Source organism: Thalassophryne amazonica, chromosome 11, assembly GCF_902500255.1.
Source record: "Thalassophryne amazonica chromosome 11, fThaAma1.1, whole genome shotgun sequence".
Classification (NCBI taxonomy): Eukaryota; Metazoa; Chordata; class Actinopteri; order Batrachoidiformes; family Batrachoididae; genus Thalassophryne; species Thalassophryne amazonica.
Genome location: NC_047113.1, coordinates 21,656,694 through 21,671,885, shown reverse-complemented (window position 1 = coordinate 21,671,885; position 15,192 = coordinate 21,656,694). Strand labels below are relative to the sequence as shown.

The 15,192-nt window shown below is 43.3% G+C and overlaps 1 protein-coding gene across 1 annotated transcript in view; it reads right to left on the bottom strand.

Moving 5' to 3' along the window:
* Nucleotides 1–15,192, bottom strand: part of LOC117520845 (phosphomethylethanolamine N-methyltransferase-like) — a 41,671-nt gene that overhangs the window by 17,330 nt on the left and 9,149 nt on the right. The window contains exons 2-5 of the mRNA XM_034182180.1: nucleotides 13,818–13,989; nucleotides 13,440–13,595; nucleotides 13,147–13,283; nucleotides 11,029–11,174 (exon numbers count right to left, since the gene is read on the bottom strand). Of these exons, the coding sequence (XP_034038071.1) occupies nucleotides 11,029–11,174; nucleotides 13,147–13,283; nucleotides 13,440–13,595; nucleotides 13,818–13,989 (611 nt within the window). The remainder of the gene's footprint in view (nucleotides 1–11,028; nucleotides 11,175–13,146; nucleotides 13,284–13,439; nucleotides 13,596–13,817; nucleotides 13,990–15,192) is intronic.

The following is a 15,192-nucleotide window of genomic DNA, read 5'->3' as shown; positions in this document are numbered from 1 at the left end:
GCTATAGCAGATCATTTTAATGGTTATTTTGTTAACATGTAAACTAGGAGGGATGAAGGTTACATTAACTGAAAAACAAAAGGAAGGAAATGAGAGAATCAGCTCGGTTATTACTTGAAATTGTTGACATTCTAACAAGCAGTCTACATGCAGCCCACATAGCTTGCAAGTGGTAACACAGCCACTTGTTTGCTTCAATGGTTTGTATGGCGTTTATGGGCCAATGAGATATATAGCTAGTTTTCCATACAGATTTGGACTGAAACGATTTAGTTGAGGAACTCAAATAATTCGATTACAAAAAATGTTTGAGGTAAAAAAAAAAGCTAATCAATGTTGCAGCAAAAGCTACAGCTTTCCAACACAACACACAGAGTGAAGTAAAGCCATTTAAGAGAAAGATGGTCCAAGCTGATCATCTGAATTAGCTTACTGCGCATTTAAAGCGAAGCAGTGTGTTTGTCTGTTTTTAAAAAAGACACTGTTTGGTCCACTGGCTGCTCTCTGCTCTACATGGGGAGTGGCTACTCGCCCGGTGGCCGGCTGTGTCTGCCCGGTGTGAGGGGCTCAGCACTCCCCTCACACCGGGCAGACACAGCTCCATCCTTGGCCACACTGACAGTCTTTGAAAGAAGATCCTCTCAGCAGAAGTCCACTCTTTCTACTGCGTTTTGCTCAGACTCGCACCGAGTGTTTGGCTTTTTAATTTTCACTTTTTTGAGCAACACACAACGCTTCACAAACACTGTAACTTAAATAAAATAATAAAAAAAAGAAATGGTGAGGCTTGCATGTTCAAACTCCAGCTGAAATGCATCTGCTGAATTGCAGAGAAAGAGGGATAAAAAAAAAAAAAAAAAAATTCATGCAGGGACCCAGTCCCTTAAACTTAAAAAAAAAAAAAAAAAAAAAAAAGTCAGACTCCAGAAAAATAAATAAATAAATAAATTATGACATTATCTGCTTTTTGTGAACATGCAGGAGAAATTTCTGGGATCACTCCAACATCACAGCACTCCAATAGCACAAAGCTTGGCATTTTGAAGCCCGTAATACAACTCAACCACTCACTTATGGTGTCATATTGTTTCATAATTTAGACATCAAAAATACCTACGGACATAATTTTAACAAGTTCTAAGAAACTTCAACATGCTCACCACAGCAGTAGCATAAAGCATTGCAATCTGCAGAATAAGGACACAAAGTCACATGGACAGAGCTGTGGCGGGCAGAGCCACAGTGCATAAAGTTCCTTGTCCAGGCAGTATACAACATCCTCCCTAGCCCGTCAAACCTCTCCATCTGGGGTAAGACGGAGTCTCCCAAATGTCCACAGTGCCCAGGCAGGGGCACGTTGGAGCACATCCTGAGCTGCTGCCCAGTAGCTCTTGGGCAGGGGCGATACACCTGGCACCACAACCAGGTCCTGAGACCCACTGTGGAAGCCATCAGCATGGGAATCAGCAGCAGTAGACGATCCCGCTCCACCACCCAGACGATCGCCTTCGTGAAGGCTAGCGAGCGCCTGGGAAAAACAGCAGGAGCCAGGAACCCACAAGGACTACTGGCGACTGCGAAGGACTGGCAGCTGTCTGTCGACCTGGAGAAGCAGTTGAAGTTCCCCCAGCACATTGTCACAACCACCCTGAGGCCAGACATTCTCCTGGTCTCAGAGGAGACGAAGAACATCATCCTGATGGAGCTGACAGTGCCATGGGAGGACAGACTGGATGTGGCCCACGAGAGAAAGAGGACCAAGTACGAGGAGCTGGTCATAGACTGCCGCAAGCAGGGCTGGAAGGTGAAGTGTATGCCCATCAAGGTTGGCTGCAGAGGGTTTGCGGGCCAATCACTCTATAAAACCTTGAGTGCATTGGGCATTACCGGGATGGAGAGGAAAAGCGCCATCAAGAACATCACGGAGGAAGCGGAGAAAGCCTCCAGATGGCTCTGGATCAGGAGAGGTGATCCATGGGGAGTAGCGAATGCCACCTGAACACAAGCCTGGTCTGATCAACCATGGCTGGGTCGCCTGGGTGAGGGTGTGACCCGAAACACCCGAGGACCCCAGGTTACATCACTGATGATGTGTTCAGGAGCATCCTAGAGATGTATTCTACCAACTACCCAGAATGCATTGCATAGGTATGTTAATCATATGCATTTAGTCAATCAGCAGTTTCCTGCCACCCTTTTTCCATGAGTTTATTTATTGTTGCAGTGTTACCTCTTATTAGATGTTTAAATTCCTCATAGGTCTCCATTATAAGTGTCTGCTCTGATGCAGTGAACACTGCTGCTCGCTCTTTAAATTTTGCCATTGTGAATCCAGTTGATCTGTGTTCGACCTCATGAGCTGCCTATGAATGCTGTGCACATGCAATTACGTAGTCCCGTTGGCTGAACCTGTCTTGACTTAGTTTGACTGCATGAATGTGGCTCAGCCTTTATGGAACCGCTTTAGCTTCATCTCATTTGTTAGGCTTATTCAAGTCAGGTGTTTTACATTAAGCGGTGCTTTTCTGATTTTGCTTTATGGAACGGGCCCCTGGTGTCACTCATGAGGCTCAACACAAAGTGCATTAATATACAACTGTATTTTTCACACAATTATGAAAAAATATATCTACGTGCATTATTTGCTCTGATTTTTTTTATCCTGCCTGTTATACCTTTTGATTCAAGACTACTTTCCACTTTAAGTATTTCTGCATTGTTTAAAATAAAAATAAATAATAACAATAGTAATGGTTTAGATTTATACTGCGCTTTATCATGACTCAATATTTTCTTAAAGCGTTTACACTTTGGTTTCTAACAGTGTTTCCATAAGTCAGTGTGATTTTCTAGTTTTCTTCTATTTTAATAAATGGACATCTCTGTGCCCTCTGCCTTAGGTGTTTCAATGGCCCCAACTGCGATGTTGGTTGAAAAAAGATCATATGAAATAAAAATGCTGGAGATGAAGTTAGAATGGCAAAATGACAAAATCAATGAGCTGACTAAGGAATGAGACTTTCTGAAGGAGCAGGTAGCATCAGGTTAATCTTTTTCACTATATTAAAATGTACTGTATGTGTTGTCTCTGTGTGTATTTCTCTATTTGCACTAACATTACAATTATACAGCAAAGTGAGTCTATTCTAGCGTTTTAGTCAATTATTTTTTTAGATTTGTTTTTACAGTTCTTAAAAAGGACACCCGCTCTAAAAAGGACTCTGGAGACGCAACAAGTCTTTCCGTCGACACAGCGTTAGAGTATTGCTCATCAATTTTATTATTGATTTTGATTCAGTGATACGCCGTCTAGATTCTTTCCATGATACACTGGGCAATGATCAGTGCTTGCTACTCTTAATTTGGCAGTGAAGTACTGCTTATATGATTTTTGCTATTGATATAGATATTGCAATGAAGTAACCATTTATACACCACTGCGGGTGCAGGATTACGGGGGTTTGATTTGTTTAAAAGGGGGAGTACCTAGTGTGTCTATAATTTGATTTATCCGTACATGGAGAGATGTCACACACTTTCATTAATCTTTCGCTATATCACAACACATTGCAATTGACAATAATTTTAAAGTTGTGTTTGCTTTGTTGTGGTCGTTCAGACAATTTCATGATGGACACTTAAAGATTCCCATGCCTTCTCAACCTTTGTATCTGATCTTTTCCTCATTCCATTTGATATGGGAATGTAATAATACTGTCGTTGTTGGTTGAGTGCAAAATTGTCCAGATGTATCTTCAGGTAAATTACAGTAGAAGTAATTCAATTCACATGCACTGATCATCCATCCATCCATCCATTTTCTTCCACTTTATCCGGAGTCGGGTCGCGGGGGGCAGCAGCTCAAGCAAAGCCGCCCAGACCCCCCGATCCACACACACCTCCCCCAGCTCCTCCGGGGGAACCCCAAGGCGTTCCCAAGCCAGCCGAGAGATGTAGTCCCTCCAGCATGTCCTGGGTCTTCCCCGGGGCCTCCTCCCAATGGGACATGCCCGGAACACCTCTCCAGCGAGGCGTCCAGGGGGCATCCGGAAAAGATGCCCGAGCCACCTCAACTGACTCCTTTCGATGTGGAGCAGCAGCAGCTCGACTCCGAGCTCCTCCCAAGTGACCGAGCTCCTCACCCTATCTCTAAGGGAGCGCCCAGCCACCCTGCAGAGGAAACTCATCTCGGCCGCTTTTACTCGCGATCTCGTTCTTTCGGTCATGAGCCAAATCTCATGACCATAGGTGAGGATCGGAACGTAGATCGATCGGTAAATCGAGAGCTTTGCCCCCCTACTCAGCTCTCTCTTCACCACGACGGTCCGATACAGCGACCGCATCACTGCAAATGCGCCACCGATCTGTCTATCAATCTCACGCTCCATCCGTCCCTCACTCGTGAACAAGACCCCGAGATACTTAAACTCCTCCACTTGAGGCAAGGACACTCCACCGACCTGAAGAGGGCAAAGCATCGTTTTCCGGTCGGTGCACTGATCATATGAATTTAAAAATCAGTGACAATTTGAACTATTTGCATTTGACACCTTGAATGGTAGTTCCCTCTTACACCTCTGTGCCCCTGCCTTGTTGGCATGTTGCATCAGGCGAGTATTGAAGGCTGGATAGCTCATGACGGGTAAGATCCCACGTTATACCCCGGGACGACCTAACAGGCACAGTACGATTATCTGATAGTCTGGCTACATGGACACCGTAAGGGAGCATCAGGATGGGGTCAATTGATCTGCCTACATATTTGGCCGTATACTGACTTGACTGGAATACTGGATCATACATGAGAATTGAATTATTATGCCAAAATGATCTTAATTGTTGACATGGCACAATCATGTCAAGAGGGGGAGTTGTTAGATAATATCTGTGTTAATTCCCTATTTTACATTAGTTATAAAATATTTTCTCTTGTTATCTGTTTAGAAGTGCATGAAACCTGGTTTTAACTGGTTCAAAGTCTCAACAGACAGGTAAGTTTCACTTCCATTATGCATGTGGTAGCTTCAGATATTGTCTTTTATAAAAACCACTTGTAGGCTTCCTTCGGGGTCTTTAACAAGATGTGTGGGACACATCTCTGGGGACCCAGGCCCATTTTCACAGTGACTTTGAATTAAAAATTATAAAATTGAGAAATAGTTCAACTTTGCATTTTGTGAGGGACAGCATTACAATAAGAACAGGGTTGAACTAACACCTTGGTGTTTATGTGGCACTGCTAAATTATGAAAGAGTGACAGAAAATGTCCAGATGCATCCAAGAGATGATGTTGCCAACTATGATGATGAGTTTGAGGTGTACGGTGGTCCTACTGTTTGATCATTATGATTAAAATGTGACGAGTGTACAGAAAATCTCCATAAGATTTTACAATTCCGATGGAGGAAATTATAATGGTTAAACAGGAGGGAAATGTTATGAGTTAATATATATATATATATATATATATATATATATATATACCATTGCAACTGTCTTAGTAATTGATTGAACAATGCCATGGATGAGGAAAGAGCACAGATAAGATTGATGAGGCGAGACATATGAGACTGATTGTCTTATGCTATGTGATAAGGCAAGACATTATTTGATCAGTGAACGACCAGCAATAGACTTTGAGACTGACTTTCTTATACCATCAAATGATTTCATTTAATTGACTTTGGAACATCTTGAAGCTGTATATAAGTGGCATGAAAACTGAATGTACTCATATTTGTCTTCAGACCTACACTCTGTATGACATCTACCATTAAAGTTTTAAATAACAAAAGATCTTAGAAACTGAAACCTGTTTCCTCTGGTGTCTCATTTGTTGTCTGTGTCACAGTTTTTAGGTAATTTTTCCTAACAGATACCTTCAAGTAAAGTGTTACCCAAAACAGTTATTTAAAGGACATGTCGCATGGTTTTTAAGGTCCCAGTTTGCAACACAACATCAAAGTCCTCAATACTGTAAGTCTCTCCACGTACATGCACTCATAATTACTGGTCTGTGACAGTTAACAGATGCATTTCTGGAAAATGTCTCACTCTGCAGTTCTCTGTATTTCTCTGTGTGTGACATACGTATTAGTAAAACAGAAACATCCCGATGGATGACAGACAGAGCGAAACAAATGCAGTTATGTCTTATAAGGAAACGTCAGCGCTTTTCTTTGAAAGCGATGGCCCAGATTTACAAAGGAGATGTCACACTTCACCCAGCGCTGTGAGAACTCCCCAGATCTGAGGAATTCCATGGATTTCATCATGCGGAGGAAGGGGAGCATGTTAGTGTTGTACCCTGTAATTGCGATCGTCACTGAGTTTTTAAAATGCCTATCGTAAAGCGTTATTTTTTTACGACATTGTGCAAGTTTTATAAGTCCGCGAACACTGATCTGTGTGTTACAGATACAAATCTGTGTCCTCATATCCGTGGAAGTCGTCGGAGAAAAATCCCTCTCTCAAAGCATGGCTGTTGTGACAGTTGTTGGAAAGCGGGACTGGTTAGTTGCTATGGCCATGTTGTGTGGCTGCTCCAAGCTAAACGCAGCATGTGGACATCGCATACTTTAAGAGCCATCAAGTTTTTAAAAGAAAATTTTGCAACATGTCTCTGTCATGGAGCAATGTTGGAGAGAGGGAAGATGGCGAGAAACATGGTTTTAAAAAGTTTAATAAGGACAAGAATCCGTGGAGTTGGTGTTGGCTTATATTTAAAGTTTGTCATCATGAACACAGATAAAAGAAATGGGAAAAGCTCAGTTCATCTTGTGCCCTCAGGAAACACGGTAACAATTGTTTTTTGTCTCTGGAAAATGAACATTGTGCTGTTCAAACAGGATTTCAGACAAGATTTTTAATTCATGTAGACTTTTGGCCATTGAAAAAAAAAGACATTGTGGCTTTGAATGGATTTACAGGTTCTACACCCCACGGTTGCTGGGGGCTGGCATCCCAAGATCCACTGCAAATTTTCCTCAGATTTCATTTCACAGCCCTGTTCACCCTGAAACACTTAACTTTTTCAGAATCTGTCGGATTTTGGAACCTGTGGTGATGCACTATTTAGGTTGCAGGATGCTGTTTTACTGCCACCCGGCTCATGGTCGTGGACTGTCTCCACCACACTGTTTTCACAGACTACCTGAACATGCAGACAAATTTCTTACATTGGAAAAAGTCAGAATACATTATTTTCAGGCCATAATGGCCTTTCTATCAAACATGCCACAATAGTGATAGAACTTGAGCTGAAGTCAGTGCTGCTGTGGAACATCTGGCCGGCGATCACTCGCACGAGTGGACCTGGAAATTTTGTCTGGCTGGCGAACCATGTGAGGACAAGTGGACATGGATATTTTGTCTGGCTGGCAATCCATGTAAAGACAAGTGTACTGCATGTTCTCTGACTGGCAGTGGCGATGCATGCATGGAGGCTTCTTTGATGTTGTGGAGTTTTTACAACCCCAATTCCAATAAAGTTGGGATGTTGTATGAAATGTAAATAAAAAGAAAATACAATGATTTGCAAATCCTCTTCAACCTATATTCAACTGAATACACCACAAAGCCAAAATATTTAATATTAAAACTGATAGACTTTTTTGTTTTTGTGCAAATATTTGCTCATTTTGAAATGGATACCTGCAACACGTTTCAAAAAAGTTGGGACAGGGCAACAAAAGACTGGAAAAGTTGATGAATGCTCAAAGAAGACCTAATTGGAAACAGGTGAGTGTCATGATTGGGTATAAAGGAGCATCCCCAAAAGTCTCAGCCGTTCACAAGCAAAGATGGGGTGAGGTTCACAACTTTGTGAACAACTGCATGAAAAAACAGTCCAACAGTATAAGAACAATGTTTCTCAGCGTTCAATTGCAAGGAATTTAGGGATTCCATCATCTACAGTCCATAATATAATCAGAAGATTCAGAGAATCTAGAGAACTTTCGACACATAAGCAACAAGGCCGAAAACCAACACTGAATGCCCGTGACCTTCGATCCCTCAGGCGGCACTGCATTAAAAACCGACATCATTGTGTAAAGGATCTAACCATGAAGGCTCAGGAACACTTCAGAAAACCATTGTCAGTTAGCACAGTTCGTCGCTACATCTACAAGTGCAAGTTAAAACTCTATCATTCAAAGTGAAAGCCATACATCAACAACATCCAGAAACGCTGCCGCCTTCTCTGGGCCCGAACTCATTTGAAATGGACAGACACAAAGTGGAAAAGTGTGCGGTAGTCTGATGAGTCCACATTTCAAACTGTTTTTGGAAATCATGGCTGTCGTGTCCTCTGGACAAAAGAGGAAAAACACCATCCAGATTGTTATCAGCACAAAATTCAAAAGCCAAAATCTGTGATGGTATGAGGGTGTGTTAGTGCCCATGGCATGGGCAACTTACACATCTGTGATGGAACCATCAATGCTGAAAGGTACATCCAGGTTTTGGAGCAACACATGCTGCCATCCAAGCAACGTCTTTTCCAGGGACGTCCCTGGTTATTTCAGCAAGACAATGCCAAGCCACATTCTGCACGTGTTAAAACAGCATGGGTTCGTAGTAAAAGAGTGCGGGTACTAGACTGGCCTGCCTGCAGTCCAGACCTGTCACCCACTGAAAATGTGCGCATTATGAAGCACAAAATACAACAACGGAGACCCCAGACTACATCAAGCAAGAATGGGAAAGAATTCTACCTACAAAGCTTCAACAATTAGTGTCCTCAGTTGCCAAACACTTATTGAGTGTTGTTAGAAGGAAAGGTGATGTAACACAGTAGTAAACATACCACTGTCCCAGCTTTTTTGAAACATGTTGCAGGCATCCATTTCAAAATGAGCAAATATTTGGACAAAAACAATAAAGTGTAGCAGTATGAACATTAAATATCTCGTCTTTGTGGTGTATTCAATTGAATATTGGTTGAAGAGGATTTGCAAATCATTGTATTCTGTTTTTATTTACATTTTACACAATGTCCCAACTTCATTGGAATTGGGGTTGTATTTGAAAATCTTTACAGCTGTATGAGTGGCACAGAGCCATACTTTGAGAGATTCTGTGGAAATATGGATGTTGAGGTGTGTGTGTGTGTACAGCGCAGCAGTGCACTGTTTTAATGTGCGCCTCTCAGCTGGTTTACTGTTGCTGTGAACATACAGCGTGCTGCGCCATTTTAACCCATGCGTCAACTGTTTTATTGCAACTTTGTGCATGGACGTGAAATGTCGCCACAATGTTGTTTTTCACAGGCTGATCACACAGATAGATATATTTTTAGATTTTTCACAGTTATATACAACACTTACAAGCATTTTGTTTTCAGTCTGCGTTTATGACAAATTAACAGGTTTGACTAAAAGCTACGCCACCTGTCAGAAACTCAGGAGTACTTTGTTTTTGAAAGCCTCCATAGCTGTTTGTTGCGAATGTTGTATACTTTGAAACTGGTCACGGAAGTCACTCATCACTCATCTTCAACCCCTTATCTGGGATCGGGTCATCGGGGCAACAGCTCCAGCAGAGGACCCCAGACTTCCCTTTCTCGGGCCACATTAACCACCTGTCTGGGGCATCCCGAGCTGTTCCCAGGCCAGTGTGGAGATATAATCTCTCCACCTAGTCCTGGGTCTTCCCCGGGGTCTCCTCCCAGATCGAGGTGCTTGGAACACCTCCTTAGGGAGGCACCCAGGGGGCATCCTTACCAGATGCCCAAACCACCTCAGCTGGCTCCTTTCAATGCGAAGGAGCAACAGCTCTACTCCAAGCTCCCCATGGATGACCGAGCTTCTCATTCTATTGCTAAAGACACCAGCAACCCTCCTAAGGAAGCCCATTTCAGCCGCTTGTACCCGCGATCTAGTTCTCTCGGTCATGATCCAACCCTCATGACCATAGGTGAGAGTAGGAACGAAGATTGGCCAGTAGATCAAGAGCTTTGACTTTTGGCGCAGCTCCCTTTTCATCACAACAATTTGGCAGAGAGAATGCAATACCACCCCTGCTACGCCGATTCTCCAGCCAATCTCTCAATTGTCCCCTCACTCTTGAACAAGACCCCAACGTAGTTGAACTCCTTCACTTGGGGCAAGACCACATTCTCTACCCGGACTTGGCAATCCATCGGTTTCCTGCTGAGAACCATGGCCTCAGATTTAGAGGTGCTGATTCTCATCCCAGACGCTTCACACTCGGCTGCGAACCGATCCACTGAGTGTTGGAGGTCACAGGCTGATGAAGCCAACAGGACCACATCATCTGCAAAAAGCAGTGATGAGACCCTGAGTGATGAGACCCCACCAAACTGGAAACCCTCCTCCACCCGACTACGCCTTGATATCCTGTCCATGAATATCACAAACAGGACTGGTGACAAGGTGCAGCCCTGGCGGAGGCCAACCCCCACTGGAAACGAGTCCAACTTACTGCCGAGTACCTGAACACAGCTCTCACATTGTGAGTACAAAGATTGGATGGCCCTGAGAAGGGACCCCCTCACTCCATGCTCCCACAGCACCTCCAACAGTATTTCCCGGGTTACCCGATCATACGCCTGCTGGTCGGTTGTTCCACGACCACGATGGAACCCACATTGTTCCTCTTCAATCAGAGGTTCGACTACCGGCCAAACCCCCCTTTCCAGCACCTTAGAGTAGACTTTACCAGGGAGTCTGAGTAGTGTGATGCCCCTGTAGGTGGCACACACTCTCTAAATATGGGGACCACCACCCCAGTTTGCCACTCCCTACACAGTAAAATCATCAGTGTTAATTTAACACTGGTAATTTTACTGTGTAGGCACCGTCCCAGACTTCAATGCAATGTTGAAGAGATGTCTCATCCATGACAGTCCCTCCAGACCCACAGCCTTCAGCATTTCTGGACAGGTCTCATCACGGAAGTGCACAAAGTTACCCGGCAGATGGTCACTAATAGCCTAAATCTAACATGTTATGTTTTTGGTGCAACATGTCCTTTAAAACTGTTTGAAATGTGAGTAAGAATACCTTAACGTATGCCTTAATATTCTTTTTCAGAACAAGATCGAAACCAAACTTTTGTGCCCCCTCGTCCACCTGTACTGTTGCCATCAGATGGTGGTATTCTTCCTGAGCACGGTAGTAGGTGGGGTTAAAGCTCCTCTGACAATCACCTGGGTAAAAACAAACAATTCAAATGTATATGTTTCGAAAGATGAATTTTCACACTTCTGCTGAGCTACTGGGACGTGATGGTCTAGTGATTAAGAGCTGGGCTTGAGACCAGAGGTTCAAATCCCAGTCTGACTGTTTCTGTGTAGGCTCTCAGTTGTCTAGGTGGTTTCCATAGTACCATAGTAGAGAAGCTTGAATCTTCGACTGGACTGGGTTGCTTGACGCGAGGACGTTTCGCTTCAAATCGCAGAAGCTGCCTCAGCTAAAATTCTTGCTCTGGTAGTCTGTGTGGAGCTGCAATTATTACTCAGCCGTATGTGTGTGTGTGTGTATGTATGTGTGTATGCATAACGCTACATGGGCCACTAAGCGCACGCGTGGGGCGCAAGTGCGTGCGCGTGCCACTGGACAGCTTCACTCAAAGTTTGCTGGCAGTGGGCCATGCTGTTCCCTGCGTCAGACAGAGCCTTTCCAGGGAACTTTCTTTTTTGTTGTTTGCTCACTTCAGGAGCACAATGCAACTCTGGACACCACAATGGTTAGATTAGCACATGGGATTAAATTTTTTATTTTGGGTCAGAGGATTTTAACCACAAAGCTCGTGGCTTCACGTCCACATCCACACTGTGAAACACTCCTGGACCGCTGTTGGAGGTGAGATTCATGTTTATTAATGATGTAATTGCCTGGCACGACAGTTCCATGTCATATCTTCTACATAGTTAGAAGGTGATCATTTATTACAGCGTGAGGTCCGTTCAGCTCCGAGCCTAATGTGTTACTGTGCATCACGGAGAGGCACAGTTGCCTGTGTTATGATTCAGACAATAGTTCACAATATTTAAGTCGCCCATGTGAAGGAATGGACAAATATCTGTACTGTAACGTCTAATGTGGATATTACAGCTTGTTCAGATTTGCGACTGCATGTGCACAGTAGTGCACAGAGCTTTTGGTTTGATAGCCACTGTTCACATTCACTGTACATGATAATAATTCATAATTATTATCACGAGGAAACGTCCCACATACATTTTAACAGTTCCTTTGCGCCCCGGGGGGGACATTATTATAAGTGACACATGCAGGTCATACCAGCTGGCTTTGCGGTGCCAGATTCATCTCAAGGTTCACTCATATGTCGTTTCGGATCCCATTTTGCCACCATCAGAATATGTAAATTGCTGTCAGATGGTCCTCAGATTACACATGGATTGCTGTCAGACAGGTGTCCCATTTCGACGCCGCCCAGAGGGTTCTGAACATGTGCATCACACTTAATTTTGACCAACTGTGTTGACTTCCACAGACGGCTGTCAGAACATTTTGGAACTAAAATCCGACACCTTTCAGATGTGCACTGATTCATAATTCCAACGCCATTCTGCGTGATTACAGCTATGTGTGACGGGGGTATAAGTATGGGATGACCTGATGTCACCAATTTCCAGGGACACTCCCTGTTTTTAGAGGCTTGACCCCATCTGGAGTCATCCCTGGAAATGTCCATTTTTAACTGTGTCTGCAGCAGAGCGAAGGGCAGGAGTCTCATGTTGTGGATGTTTTTGGCCAACAGAGGGAGCTGATGATCAGACTTCTACTAACCACTTGTTCACCTAAGCATTCAGTAAAACAACAGCATCACCTAAAGATCTTATCAGGCTGGTAGGTACTATAATAATACAAAGTGCTTTATATTTGTGTGTGTGTGTGTGTGTGTGTGTGTGTGTGTGTGTGTGTGTGTGTGTGTGTGTGTGTGTGTGTGTGTGTGTGTGTGTGTGTGTGTGTGTGTGTGTGTGTGTGTCACATTAAAATGAGTGGTACCTTTGTAGATGCAATTAGAATTTGCAACACGGCATCATTTTGGATGATTGTACTGCTCCTTGAACTTATCTATTCATTTTCATAATGTAATATCCTCACATGTATAAATAGTTTGTATGAAAGCACTTTTTAATGTGAGTTCAATACCTCCACGGTGTTGGCAGGATTCCCTGAAGAAAAGGAATCCTCCAGGCTGCAGCCAGTGCAGCATCTTTTCTGTGAAGTGTTTCAGCTCATCCTCACTCAGATACATCAGCAGCCAGTTGGAGAAGATAAAGTCAATACTGAGAACATTAAATATAGGAATCAATCTACAGGGAACACCGAAATAATATATTTTAACCATAAACACATGGGTTTTATCTTCTGCTATTCATACTAAACTTGAATTTATTTTATTTATTTACATTTGTCACCATTCCATTCATGTATTCACACACCTGTTTGGTGGAACATCCAGTTTTGTAACATCAGCGTGGATGAAGGTAACATTGGTGTGGTGACCATTTGTCAGCTTGTTCTTCTCCACAAACTTTTCCATGAAATCTACGGCCGTCACATGTTTGGCTTTGGCCAGCAGGTGGGTGGTGTAACGACTGGAGAGAAAAATGTTTTAAGAACTCATCACAAGGTGCTCATTAATACAAAATATATCACATGCCATTACAAAAAAAGAAAAATAATAATGAAAATAAAATAAAAATAATCCATTTTTCATAAAGTGATTAATTCAGATGCAAATCTCCATATCTTCATTTAAAAATAAAAATATAACGCAATGCTAAAACACAGTGACTTGTGTATGTGGACTCGCTCACCCGATCCCAGCTCCCAGTTCCAGCACTTTGCACCCAGTCAGGCAGGGCAGCAAGGACATGATCTCCGGAAGTTCCTCCTGAGTCAACTTCATGGCATTCGAGTCCAGCATCACCTCCTCCACTGTGGCATGCTTGGAGTGCTGCTTCCAGAACTCCGTCATGTTGTTACGGGCTGTGCAGAAGCACACAGACATCCAGATTATGCAAACACATTTTAACCATAAACTAAGAAAAAGGGTGTAGCAAACCTTAAGAAATACTGTTTTACTAAAAATGAGATCCAACACACATAAAGAAATACATTGTCTTGATCAGAAAAGAGTACTGCCAACTCCTCTAGACGATAGATGCTCAAACACCACATTGATATTTATACTGGATCCCCCCCGCCTTAACCATTAGGTGATGGCCTAGTGGTTAAAGCTTTAGGCTTGAGACTAGAAGATCCTCGGTTCAAATCCCAGCCTACTGGAAAAACACTAAGGGCCCTTGGGCAAGGTCTTTAATCCCCTATTGCTCCCGGTGTGTAGTAAGCGCCTTGTATGGCAGCACCCTCACATTGGGGTGAATGTGAGGCATTAGTTGTAAAGTGCTTTGAGCATCTGATGCATATGGAAAAGCGCTATATAAATCTGCCCTGTACTCATAAACCAGCCCTCAAGAGATTCAAGAAAACATAGGATTGATAAATCATACACGTGTCTGATCAATTTTACTGCCCTGGAAACTGTGGCAATAAAATCAGGTGATACAAATCTTAAATCAGAACGATATAAAAACAATACATTGAAAATACCAGGCTTTGTATTGCCCCGCTTTTCATCCAATCAGGAACCCCCATTTCTCAACCCCCACCAATGACACATCCCCATTTTGTGTTACCATGGTGACAAGTGCAGGTTCCTGATACAGGATCCAGCTCATTTCATTCAACCAAGATGTGTGATCAAGGTGAGTGTCATGGTCTGCCTCCCTGTCCTGGTTTTAATCCTGTTGTAGTTTGAGTTTTGTCTCCAAGTCGCACCTGCTGCACTTCACCACTCATCATGGCCACACACCTGCTGTGTATGAGCAGCTGATGAGCAGCAGGCTACATAAACCCTGAGTTTCAGCCATTGCCAGATACTACCGAGATCCTTGAATTGAATATGTTGATGCTTGTCAAACGTGCTATGCATAAGACGCCCAATCGTCCACCTGCTGGACTGCCGATTCTTGTTCCCACACATCCATGGTCACACATCTCTATGGATTTTATAACTGGTCTTCCGCCCTCAAGGGAAAACACTGTGATTCTGTCTGTAGTTGATAAATTATCAAGATGGCTCATTTCGTTCTCCTGCCCAAGTTACCTTCAACCAAGGAAACCGCCGAG